The sequence below is a fragment of the Silurus meridionalis genome, chromosome 8 (assembly GCF_014805685.1).
Source record: "Silurus meridionalis isolate SWU-2019-XX chromosome 8, ASM1480568v1, whole genome shotgun sequence".
In the NCBI taxonomy this organism is placed as follows: Eukaryota; Metazoa; Chordata; class Actinopteri; order Siluriformes; family Siluridae; genus Silurus; species Silurus meridionalis.
Window position 1 is genome coordinate 2,571,803 of NC_060891.1, and position 14,132 is coordinate 2,585,934.

General features: G+C 40.5%; 1 protein-coding gene across 1 annotated transcript in view; it reads left to right on the forward strand.

Annotated features, from left to right (window-relative positions):
• si:dkey-288a3.2 (protein phosphatase 1 regulatory subunit 37) overlaps window positions 1-14,132 on the forward strand; it is a 37,481-nt gene that overhangs the window by 1,221 nt on the left and 22,128 nt on the right. The window contains exons 2-7 of the mRNA XM_046855734.1: window positions 830-927; window positions 1,507-1,606; window positions 10,313-10,413; window positions 10,603-10,722; window positions 12,732-12,879; window positions 14,086-14,098. Coding sequence (XP_046711690.1) covers window positions 830-927; window positions 1,507-1,606; window positions 10,313-10,413; window positions 10,603-10,722; window positions 12,732-12,879; window positions 14,086-14,098 — 580 coding nt within the window. The remainder of the gene's footprint in view (window positions 1-829; window positions 928-1,506; window positions 1,607-10,312; window positions 10,414-10,602; window positions 10,723-12,731; window positions 12,880-14,085; window positions 14,099-14,132) is intronic.

The window sequence follows — 14,132 nt, forward strand, 5'->3', positions numbered from 1 at the left end:
TGGTCTTCCTGTTCTCCTCTTTCCTGGTGGCTCCATCCTCAGCATTCTCCTACTGATATACCCCATGTCCCTCCTCTGCACATGTCCAAACCATCTTAATCACTTCTCTCTCACTTTGTCCCCAAAACGTCCTCTAATAAACTCATTTCTAATCCTGTCCATCGTCGTCACTCCCAACGAACATCTCAACATCTTCAGCTCTATAAACGTATGAAAAGATGCTACCGGTGAGGAGGATTGACTCGGGTTTGGATTTTATTTATTTTTGTACACAATCACGATTAAGAGAATTTCAGCGGCTCATCCGGCGGTGACCTACATGTTTTGAAAGAGACGGATTAAATCAAATGAATGTTAATTAAAGTCCAGGATTTGTGCGATGCGAAACCGTGAGGCATGCGCACACACACACACACACACACACACACACACACACACACACACACACACAAACAAACCACGTCTGTACTTTGGGTAAAAGTTTCTTCGCCGTGTTTGTCTTTGTTTGTGAATTCGCGAGTAAATCAGGAGTTCATCACGTCTCTTGCGCTCTCCGAGACGCCACCCCACCCCCACCTCCCGAACGCATTTACCTTGCGTTAATGAAGCATAGAGAAGTGTATTAGGTTGAAAAGAAAAAAAAAAAAAAAGAAAGAAGAAGAAGAAGGAAGAAAACATTTTTAAAATGCGCTTTCATCAGTAGGGCTAATTGTAGAGTGCTCATTAAGGCACAATAAACACTGGATTAGTGGATAAGGAATGAAAGGCTGCTGTTGTTGTTGTTGTTGTTGTTGTTTGTTGAGTCTTTTATTTCTCTATCCTATTTTAGGCGACAGTCGAAACCTGTCGGATATCATTTCGGCCTACGAGCGGAGCTGCGCGAAGCACAAAGTCGCACCCGATCCCAGGACACTGGACCAAATCAAGGTACGGCGAGTTAAACGCTTTGTTCCGATTCATGTCACGTGCACAGTCCGATATGCGAATCGCACGTCTTGTCACGTGATATAGAATCGTACGAATCGTACAGTATATATTATATTATGAAACTGAACGATCGCTTTCATAAAAACACTGCAAGAACCAATCATGATTCAAATCACTCAATCATGAAACATACACTGACCCGACACAACATTAAAACCACCTGCCTAAGACTGTGTAGGTTCCTCCATGTGCCTCCAAACCAGCCCTGAGCTGTTAAGGCCTGGACTCCACAAGGTGTCCTGTGATATCCGACACCTAGACATGAACTCCAGGTCATTTAAAAGTCCTGTAGGTTTTTGGATGAAGCATCTATGAGTTTGACACATTTGTTGAGTGCTTTGCATGGATGCTTGGTCAGACTTGTGGAATTTGGAGGCCGGATCTCACTGTTATGCTCCTCAATCCGTTCCTAAACACAGTGCAGGTGCGCAGCGAGTGTAATCCTGCCATTAGAAAACACTTGGTAACTTGGTCTGCAAGATGTGTTACGTAGGACGTGTCAAAGGAGCATCCACATAGACACCCCAAGTTTCTCAGCAGAACATCACCCAGAGTAGCACACTGCCTCCACAGGCTCATCGTCTGCCTTTTGTGCATCCTGGTGCCATTTTTTCCCCAGGTAAGCGACACACACACACACACACACACAGTGTCGTACACTTGAAGAAATCATGCTTCATCAGACCCTCTTCCGTTGCTGCATGGTCCAGCTCTGATGCTCACCTGCCCACTGGAGGAGGCTTGGCGAAAGCATTTGGGTTGCAGGAGCTTTTCGATTTGGTCCGATCCCTGTCTCAGGTTCACCACTTGTCCTTCCTTGGAGCACCTTTGGTACGTATTAACTACAGAACCCCTGGAACACCACCACAAGCCCTAGTGTTTTGACCCAGTGGTCGATCCATCACAGTTTGGCACAGATGCCTACACTTGCCCATTTTTCCTGCTTCCAACACATCAACTTCAAGGACTGACTGTTCACCAGGTGCCTGGTATATAAACCCTGTGAAAGGTACAACAAGATAATCAACATAATGCCATGTTGGGCCTGTCAGTGTTTTTAATGTTATGGCTGATCCGTGACACGAGTCACGTGATGAGAAAAAAAGTAGGAAAAATCACATAGGAGATAAAACTGGAATCTACTGAAAACAAGTGAAAAATCACATGGGAGAAAACGAATCTCTTGAGGCAAGAAATATTCATGACGGAAAAAAAGTCATATGAGAAACCACAGATGAACAAATAAATCATTTTATAATGGGAATAAATTCGGAAAAATTTAATTTTGTTCCGAAGAATCTAAAAAAATCAGGTGCAAATCAGAAAAAAATTCAAATAAAAAGAATAAATAAATAAAAAATAAATAATAATAATAATTATTATTATTATTATAATATATAATTAATATATATAATTAATAATTAATATAATAATAATAATTATTATTATTATTATAATTATTATATATAATTAATATATATAATAATAATAATAATAATAATATATAATTAATATATATAATTAATATATATATAATAATAATAATAATATTATTATTATTATTATTATTATTATTATTATTATTATATAATTAATATAATAATAATAATAATAATAATAATAATAATAATAATTGCATGTAAACTTCCATGAGGATGATTTGTGCTTACCAAAAACTTCAGGCTCAACAAGACAGAAAATCAAGAAAACACACACACACACACACACACACACACACACACACACACACACACACACACACAGAGGCATGCATGCATGCATAATTCAGATCGTGCATGCGCTCGCTCCTTTTCCCTTTGACCAGCCATGTTAAGAGCATCGTTTCCCCCTCTGCATAAATTGACGATTAGATCAAGGGGAATTATTTGCAGAAAATGAGAGACTTAGCGGTACTTACATCAAGCGCACACGATCACTATTAGCTCTGAGGTGCTAATGAGCACGGGTGCGTTTAAACAAATGTAGGTGGTCCGACCCAAAAGAAGAAGAGGAAGAAAGAAAAAAAAAAGCATGGGGAGAAAAAAAACCCACTGTATTGCAGTAGAGATATTTAGCCGAATCTCTAATAAGGCCTTATGCAAAATGCAACTCGCTGCTTAAAGAGCAAATTGATCAAATTAGGTATTTTCAGGCAGGACGGCCCCTGGAGGAAACTATTTAAAGCTTTTATCGTACCCGTGGGCTTTCGCTTTGCTTTCAGATGGTGTAAGAGGATAAAACAGTGCTGCGTCTTCATACCGTAAGAGTGGAGGGAACAAGAAGAAACCTGAGGACCATGAGCCTAATAATGTTCTTCTTCTTAGTATTATTATTATCATTACCACCAATCTCATCATCATCATCATCATCATTATTATTATTATTATTATTATTATTATTATTATTATTATTATTATTATTATTATTATTATGTACAGTCTATTCATATTTAACATTTAATATTAAGGATTCAATTACATTTCTAGGGCATTTTTTATCAATGGTCCCAAAGCAGCTTTACAGAAATAAATAGGTTATAAAATATGAATTCATATGTTAGTGCTTATAATTTAATCCCTAATGAGCAAACCAGTGGTGACTGTGGGAAGGAAAAAAACCCTGATATGGCATGAGGAAGAAACCTCGAAAAATAACATCATCCTCAACATACATTCATAACAGTTCCATCATTGTTGAGGTGTTTAAAAACACAACTGACCGCAGTCGTGACTAATATTAAATGATATTAACAACAGTCCAAAACCAAATCAAAGTTCGTGAGTTGCTCAGTCACTTCATGGATCCTTAAACTTTTAGATGGAACCATCTCCAGCTGCACAGTGTCTCCAAATGAGGAGTCTTCGCTTTCTGAACAACGTACTCACAAACTTCCAAGCTGGGGATCACAGATTCTGTTCAAATCTACAAAAAAAGGATTCTATTTATCCAATACATTTTTGAATTTTTGATTTTTTTTAAATACAGCAGCAGCTTTGATCTTAGTTCATGCTGTGATTTTATCTTTATTTGAAAGTTATAGTTTCTGTGGTAATTACAGTATCAATGTCGTTAATATATTAACGGCAAATTCAAAATCTAATTGGTAAAAGAAAAGACAAAAAGAGGGGGAAAAAAAAAAATCATCGCTGATCCAGGGAAGGAGTCTCCAGTGTCAGCACCTCTTTATTTGTGTCTTATGAGAGACAGAGAGAGAGAGAGAGAGAGAGAGAGAGAGAGAGAGAGAGAGAGAGAAGGTAGGCTGTTTATTAGCGATCACAGGAACCAACTTCCATGAATGTAGCTGCAAATGGATAAAAAGTACAGTGTGCCACTACATTAATGAATTACAAAAAAATTTAATTGTTCACAAATTGCTGTGTGTAATAATAATAATAGATTTTTTTTAGATGTTTTTTTTAAGTGTGCTAATTCCTCTCAGGAGAGTTCGAGGCTGATGGTATCTTAAAAAGAAGCTAAAGGCCTCTGCTAAATGCTCTGAATGGAAATGGAAATTATAATAATAATAAGAAGAAGAAAAAAAAAAGAAGACAAGAAGAAAAAAAGAAAGAAGAAAAGACTTCAGATCCGATTCCAAATAGTTACTTTTTTTGGTACACAATAAAAAATAATAAAACGCGCTCGTGCGCATTGCGCTCTCCACTTTCTTGATTGGACGTCTGATCCGAGCTCTCGTTTCATCACGGAGAGAAAATTCGGGCGTATAAATAGCTTTAATGCGCATCATGCTCCCCGGACCGTCCTGATTCCCTGATTAAAGCCTCCTCCTGCAGGGGTGTTCATTCCTCCTGCACATCCTTTCACATCAAATGTCCACATTCTGTATGCATACTGACAATAAAAAAAATACGTCTTTTTGTCCACTTCTGAGACGAGGAGCGAGACGCGAGGCAGCGTTGTTTTCTTTTCTTTTAAAAGTCAATTAAAAATTTGGGGTATTTTATTTTATTTTTTAATGATAAATTAAGTTACCCATTTTGTTCGTGCTCTTTCTAGACACTGCGGGTTTAATTGCTAATTGTTAACTGGGAATGAATATATTTGCATATTAATTAGCACCTCCATTTGCATTTTTAATTTGCTGCCTTCAAAGGGTGCGAGATAAAAGGTCGTGTTTTTTTTAATAATTTATCCTTTATTGCAGAAAAGATGCTGAAAGGAAAAATGTGCAAGCGATTTTTAACCCCTGTGAGCTTTTCCTGTAAATTCAGAATTTTTTTTTCTTTACAACTAATTAATATTGCAAAGAAAAAAAATTTGTGCATCCAAAAAAAAAAAAATGCTGATTTTCTTTTTTTTTTTTTTTGTTTTGGAAATAATGAGAAATGCACCAGAGAAGGTTTGTGTCAAAGTCTGCCTGATAAACCGCGTCCCACATGTTTTGTCTCTACGTTTTGTCCTCTGCCTCCTGACACATCACCTCCTTTGGCACGTGTCCATTTCATTTTCGGCAGTGGGCGGCGCGGGACGTCGCTCCGTGTTTATTACAATGAAAAGCATAAAAAAAAAAGGTTCGAATGAAGAGCTCAGTGTCATCGATGTTGAGATGTGGAGCAGCTACAAGCTCCGTTTGTTTTCCTCCTAACACACACACACACACACACACACACACACACACACACACACACACACACAGTGCAATCAGAGATGTTTATAGCAGACTGATCCAGGACCTTGATTAGTCTGATACCTATGAGTTGCTAAGAGCCATCTGCTGTCTGTCCGTGAGATAAACGTCTGCTGTTCTCATCGCTTCATCAATAATACTTCAGTCTTCTGACTCACTTCCAGAAGGATCAGGTGAACTTGATTCACGCGATTCATATGATTCACATTTGGTTTTAAAACAGTTCAGTTGTCTCTTATTATTATCTAATTCCTTCACCCCACACACTCCCCCCCTACATGATTCATTCACCCATTCGATTCTTTTCCCACCACGATACGATACCAACCACACATTCCCCCTCACACACACATGACTCCTTCCCCTTACATGATTACTCCCCCCACATAATTCCTCTTCCCCACATCATTCCTCCCCAACACGATACCCACCACATCATTCCTCCCCTACACGATCCCCCAAATGATTCCTCCCCTACATTATTCCTGCCCTAAACAATACCCCCAACATGATTCCTCCCCTACACCCCTCACATGATTCCTCCCCTACATGAACCCCCACATGATTCCTTCCCTACATGAACCCCCACATAATTCCTCCCCTACATGACCCCCACATGATTCCTTCCCTACATGATCCTCCCCGACATGATTCCCCACATGATTCTTCCCTACATGACCGCCACATGATTCCTCCCCTACATGACCACCCACAGGATTCCACCACCTATATGATCCCCCACATGATTCTTCCCCTACACGATCCCCCCATGATTCCTCCCCATACGATCCCCCACCGGATTCCTCCCCTACACGATCCCCCCACGTGATTCCTCCCCTACATGATCCTCCCACATGATTCCCCTACAAGACCCCTCTTATTGATTCCTCCCCTACACAATTCCTGCACCTACACAATCCCCCACTCAATTCCTTCAACCCTCCAAAACGATCCCTCCACATGACCTCCCACTCGATTCCTTTTCCACGATCCGTTCTCCCAACATGATCCACCACCACACACGTTTTATTATTTTCCCACATAAAATGAATTTTTGTTCCCCACATAATCATTTCTTTTTTTTTTTTATTGTATTTTTTTTTTATTTACTCAGGATTTTGTCTCAGGTTTGGTGGCGGGTTTGTCAGAAGGAAAACCGTTTTCATCACTTTTATTTGAGATGCAGTCGTATCAGATTTATGCACCACGTACAACAGGGCTAATTAATGCGTCAACAGATGACCAGCTGTTTCTAATGAATAAAGCCTGCACTAATTAATATAGAACATTTGAATCGAGTCATAGTTAGTGTTTTAGTGTAGAAATGCATTAACCTTTAAACCATATCTGTCTGTCTGTCTGTCTGTCTGTCTGTCTGTCTGTCTGTCTGTCTGTCTGTCTATCTATCTATCTATCTATCTATCTATCTATCTATCTATCTATCTATCCATCCATCCATCCATCCATCCATCCATCCATCCATCCATCCTGCAGGAAATCACCTGCTTGACTAACAGAGCCAGATGTCTTGATCTCCAGGGTGAGTTCACTGATTGATTTTTTTGTTTGTATCCTGTAAACAATATATTATGTCTAAGCTCGCCTGCTTCCTCTCATTCCATCTAAAGAATAAAAAAGTGGTACATTTTCATGGTTTCTTTTTAATTTCATTCCTTCATTTCCTGCTCCTAGTGCTCTCATGCGCTCCGCTCCCACACCAGTTCATTCAGCTGGTTTAAACCCCCCCTTTTTTTTTCATAATAATTATAATATACTCACTTTGTGTCTTCGCTTCAAACTTAATGAATTACTGCTATGGATAAAAATGTTTCTTTAGAATCACTTTGCGCTTTTCTTATCTATTTACAGTGATATCTGTAACATCTGTGGAACGATTCCTGCTCCCACTTGCATCAGAGCAGCTGCAATCAGACCTTGAAAAAATACATAAGAAAAAGTCACAGCTTTACCCAGACTCCTTATGAGACTCTTTATGAGACTCCTTATGAGACTCCTTGACACACAACCTTTCTACTGAACGAACATCACAAGGTGTCGTTCCAATCCCACAGCATCCTCCCTACACTTCTTATTCAGAATAAGAATCTGCACTAAATACTCAGTTACACTGTAAAGAATGTACAATTTAAAATAACGACAACATTATTAACTATTAAATCATAACAAATAAATGGTTGCCTATAGTTATATTGTAAATAATAAATAACCAAGAAATATGGATGTTTTGCGTATTTCCCCAAATCACATTAAACAGCTTTAATATTAAATCTCCTACACAATGACACCATCTGCATCTGTAACTTCCCAAACCGTACACAGCCTCATTTACACAGTGGTGCATGAAATACACAAACCATGTAGTTGAGTTACACTTGGTAAAATGTGACTCCAGTAAAAGTAAAAGTGTCCCTTTAAACTTTAGTAAACATACAAAAGCATTTGTCTTCAAATGTACTTAAGTATCCAAAGTACTATAATTTATTATATATTATGGCTATAATGTTTCTATTATCATTTTAGTCACAAAACTCAGCTCAGTTGATGTGAAAAGACTCGAATGTGACTCTCAGCACACTGATCTATTATTAGAATGATATTAATGACAAACACTGATTGATTTCTATTACAATGATCATGAGCTTGAAACCAACTGCTTTAATAAAATGGTGTAAATGAGGTCACGTGTGTTGTGGTGAGTTCGAGTCTTCATCATTAATTCCTCTCTAAATGCTGTTGAACTGATGCTGAACTGTACGTTGATGATCGGTTCGTTGGTGCCACCAAGCAGCGATGAAAACAAGTTCAAAACGGAGCTGGCGCTCGACCGTGATCGGTGGCTCGATGCGTGTTTGACCGGTTACGATTTGATTCGCTCATAAATAAAAAGAAACTGTAATTTCCGGACTATAAAGCGCACCCATATATAAGCCCCACTGAATTTGACAAAGATTGTTATTTTAAACATAAATAAGCCGCACCTGTATATAAGCCACTGAAACTAATGAACTTTACACAGGCTTTAATGAAAGACAGAGTCTGTTACACGGTGTAACAGGTGAAATATGTTGCGCTTCCTTCAAGAGCATAGCTGTATTTTGGGAATAGCCTGCTGACGCATTTTTCCGCTATTACTGCATGTGTGCAAGACCGAGGAATATGTCCTTATTATTTTTTGATGCTCATTTCTAAGTTTCTTTGACTAAACCATAACGCTGTTGCCAAGAAAAATAAAAAAGCACGAGTTTTGGAAACCTGTCTGTGCTTATATGATTTCTGTTGCAACTGGAGTTAGCGAGCTCTCCCTTCACCCAGACGCTACAACGGCTTGTATCTAAACAGTAGCCGACCAAGAAAGTCATTGTTCACTGTCTTCCTCCTTCCTTTCACAACTATTTTTCTTTTAGCATCGCGGGGTTCAAAATGTGGGAAAAAAGTAGAGGCTTATAGTTCGAAAAATACGGTAATAAACCTGGTCCTTACTTGTATGCTTCTTTCCTGACCTAACACCTGCATGGAATCTCAGTCCAGGTGAAGATCTCCAGTCTCACTCTTGTGCATATTTGGTCGAAATGACGATAAAAGCTTCTTGAATTGACTTGAAAACAAGAACAAGAAATCTACTATGCTATGTCTGCTATGAGTATTTGCATTAATTTGAAAAACATTATTACAACATCCACTTGAGGTAATAATGAGATCAGGCCTGATTTGAGCCTGCCATGACTACAGCATCCGCCCTGGGACTGTGTGTGTGTGTGTGTTTTTCAAATTTTTATAAGTTTGTTTCATAATTTCTTGAGATTTCATCGCTGGAAACATGGCGGTTTTTTTTCCGCTGATCCCGTCATGCGGGACCGGACCCAAATCTGGCAAAGCGAGATACCATCAGGAACTCCGTCAAGCCTCTTAATTGAAATCTGCACCCGGATCCTGCAGGGCTTGGATTAAAAAGCGCGGTCGCTTTGATGAGAGGGGAAACGGCGGTTATTGATATCGATATGAGCGGATGGCAGATTTTAAACGCCGGTCAGCGCCTTGCAGCTTCCTGCTCCGTCATACACTGATGACATCTTGACTCCGAGACGCCGTATCATTATCACGCAACGGCAGAGGGGATTAGAAAAATGGGATTTCAGATCCCGCTATGTAGGGTGCACTTAAGTGATTATTGACTTTTTTTTTATTTAACAAATGATTATGCTAATGATGAATAAATTATCATCTCTCCGGCACATGGCTGTAAGAGATCTGGCTTCTCCCCGACCACGAAGATAAGAGTTTATGAGGGGATGGGGGTCCAATAAAGATTCACCGCTGTGACCATCAAAGTGTTTCTCTAGGCTTTGTTTGGGAGAGAGGGAAAAAAAAAGTTCCTGAAAAATGACTTTGATTCTCCTCGGCGTGGCGGAACGTGATCGCGTCCGTGTCGAACATTCCCATTGCTCCTTAATGAACGCCAACTGACAAGTCTCATCTGTGGAGATTCAAAGTGCACGTCGAAGGCTTGCGGGACAAGCGTGTCGCCGTCGTACGCCGATTTTCTGACTTTGAATAGTATATATATATATATATATATATATATATATATATATATATATATAAAATAGTTGTTTGGTTTTATGTCCGTTTTTTACTCTCAAAAAATGTCTTTCCCCCCAGGTGTTCGTTTGGATTATCGCATGTGCGAGTCTCTGGAGGAGATCCTGAAATCCGTCCGCTTTAATCTGATCAACCTGCAGGGGGCGGAGCTTGAGGAAAATGTAGGTTCGCTCGACAGAAGTGTTTTTTTACACAATAGTATACCTAAATAGGGTTGCATTTTGATTCTGATAGGTCAGTGGGTGTTATATAAAAGTGTTTGCGGTACTGTGATCATTTTTACAGTAACACATTTTTCAAGGAGTATTTTTAAATGGAAAATAAAATAGCTATTATCCTTTTTTCTATAGGGAGCCTCGTCACTGATGGATATGATTTCCTACTACGAATCAGCCACACATCTGGATGTGTCCTCTAACACGGATATGGGAGTCTCAGGGTGGCAGGCCCTCTCACGTTTACTCATACAGGTGCGAAAATAGCGAATGTATGAATTTCAGATGGAATCTAATAGGATTTTGGTCGATGAGAAGTGAAATGGCTGGTCTGGTTTGCCAACTATCTTCTTCCTCTTCTTCTTCTTCTTTTTCGGCTTCTCCCATTAGGGGTCACCACAGCGGATCATCCATCTCCATACCCCCCTGTCCTCTATATCTGCCTTTTTCAACCCAACTACCTGCATGTCTTCCTTCACCACATCCATAAACCTCCTCCTTGGCCTTCCTCTTTTCCTCCTTCCTGGTGGCTCCATCCTCAGCATTCTCCTACTGATATACCCCATGTCCCTCCTCTGCACATGTCCAAACCATCTCAATCTTGCCTCCCCCACTTTCTCCCCAAAACGTCCTACATCCTACATGTCCCTCTGATAAACTAATTTCTAATCCTGTCCATCGTCTTCACTCCCAACGAAAATCTCAACATCTTCAGCTCTGCTACCTCCAGCTCCACCTCCAGTATTTTACTCAATGCCACTGTCTCTAATCCATACCACATCCCAGGTCTCACCACAGTCCTAAAAACTTTCCCTTCTACTCTTGCAGATACTCTTCTATCACACATCACTCCTCCCACTCTTCTCCACCCACTCCACCCTGCCTGCACTCTTTTCTTCACTTCTCTAACACACTCTCCCTCTCCATTACTTTGCACTGTTGACCCCAGGTACCTGAACTCCTCCACCTTCTCCACCTCTTTTCCCTGCAACCGCACCACTCCACTGCCCTCTCTCTCATTTACACACATGTACTCTGTCTGACTACTACTGACTTTCATTCCCCTTCTCTCCAGCACGTACCTTTATCTCTCCAGGCTCTTCTCAACCTGCTCCCTACTCTCACCACAAATCTCAATATCATCTGCAAACATCATAGTCCATCATCCTGTCCATCACCACTGCAAACTCAAAGCCAATCCTTGATGCAGTTCCACCTCCACCTTGAACCAGTCTGTCGTTCCTACTGCGCACTTCACTGCTGTCACACTGTCCTAATACGTCCTGCACCACCCTCACATACTTCTCTAACACACCGCTGCCATCTCCCCTAAACACCTCCATGCTTCTACTGATATGTCATCTGGTCCAATCGACTTTCCACTCTTTATCCACTTAGAAGCTATAATATTATGCTACTCAAGATGGTCTCCATTTTTTTTTTTTTTTTAAGATTTTGTTTTATTGAAGAAAGTCCATGACCATTTAGAAGCTCCAGTTTGAGAACAGTACCTCTGTGAATGACTGATTTCCCACAATGCCCTGGCTTTTTTTTTCTTCCCCTCCTGATGTGACCTGCTCGACTTAATCTAGTAGTTTTTGTAATAAATATTTAACGCAGTTTTAATGAAAAATAAGACATGTAATTTTGTCCCTGCACTGATTTATAAGCCGGAAGAAAGGGACCGAGCCCGTCATCAATGCCTTTTCCTGCGCTCTCACGCTCCGTCCTCTGATCTGATTTGTATTCGAAGCGCGGCGGAAGTAATGAATTATCGCGCATCGGAGACGAAAATATTCGCACAGCGAGATATTGCTGTATTCACACTTTGATTTTAATGGCTATCATTACACTTCACTTTAGTTCGCGGCGATATTATGTTCAATTAGCGGCGTCTCTAGATGAAAGACAGGCAAGCTACGCCCTCGTGGTTCTTCACGGACGTTCGGCGGTCAAACCGAAGGCATGCTCTTAGGCGGTATTATAGTAGATCAATCGCATTGCTGTCGACAACAAAAGAAAGGGTTGTGGAGAGAGAGAGAGAGAGAGAGAGAGAGAGAGAGAATCTGGACACTTTTTGAAGCTGTGGACTAGGGGATGGAGCCTAACGATGGCCGCCAGATCTACGGCAAGTCCTCAGGTCATGGGTTGTTTTTCTAGTTTTTGACATTTCCTGCTTTTTCAGACAGGCTGTGCTGGAATTAAAGAGGGGTAGATAGAGAGGCCGGGCCAAAGTAAGGGCATTCTCTTTTCTACCTGTTTAGAGCGGATGCTTGTGGAGGTTGGATGCCTGTAACATCCCCATCGAGGATTATCCTGCACAGGCCCTGTCGAGAGCCCTGCTAAGCAGCCGACTGACAGTACTGCACCTTGAAAACACTGGACTGAGTGGAAAGCCGCTCTTCACGCTCGGTACGGTTGTCCTACACAAACACACACAAACTTTGAGGAAGACTCACAACAACAGAACTAATATATATATATATAACAATCTAACAATCTCATATGCACAATGACATATTATTATGATATACAACACACAAAGCGAACTATTCCTGAGCAGGTGTATGGAAATACTTTATTAATTATAGGTGTGTTACATATCATATACGTGATTTAACATTATATACATGTTTTTACAATGTTTTATGAATAAACGGAGTGCTATTAATCTTTGAGGAACGCCTCGCACTGAACTGAATCAAACCTGTTCAATGGTAAATGCTTCAAAAATGGCCTCTGAGTCACTATTGTGTGCATTCCTGCCCCTGCTGGCTAGGTAATAGGCCTGGAATAAGGTGTGTGAGTGTGTGTGTGTGTGTGTGTGTGTGTGTGTGTGTGTGTGTGTGTGAGCATTGTACGTACACGGCTCCGGCCAGCAGGAACAGATGAAGAAGAACAGCGAGAGGAGTGGCAGATTTTGGCCCCGTGACCCTAACAGTCAGACTCGGCCAGGATTAGATGTCCTAATCTTCTTGCCTGTCAGTTTACACGCTGTCGCACCGGTCCGTGTGTGCGCCTCCGTGTCCAGATCGCTGTGAGCGCCCACTGGAACAGTAATATTAGATCCTTTAAGGATGCAATACTTGACCGCATAACTAGTTAACTTGAAAGTCTCGGTGTGTTGGAAATTGCCCCTTTATTTACTCACTTCTTGTATATACAGAGCACTGTGTGGGACAGGCAGGAGACACTTCAGAATTAAGTTCAGGCAACAACTGAATACCGAGTGCCCTGAAGATGCACAAGTATATGTATAAATACGTGTACATGTGTACATGTGTGTGTGTTGGGATGTGCTGCTTTTGAAAAATAAAAGCGCTTCCTGAAGCACATCCTCACATATTCATCTTTGGTAAAACAAAGAAAAAAAAAAGAAAATGCATGATGAGCAGTTTAACATTAGAATAAATTGAGAATACAGATGAATTTAGGGTTTGCAGAACATTTTGAACGAGATGTTCAGCCAGATGTTAGCAATAAAGAAACGGTTAAAATTTGAAGAAGCCAGGTCGCTACTCTCATCTCTTCTCTTCTCTTCTCATCTCTTCTCATCTCTTCTCTTCTCTTCTCTTCTCTTCTCTTCTCTTCTCTTCTCTTCTCTTCTCCCTCCTGTAGTTATCGCACTTTTGTAAGCGTTTAATGCATGTACACTTGTCAAGCCC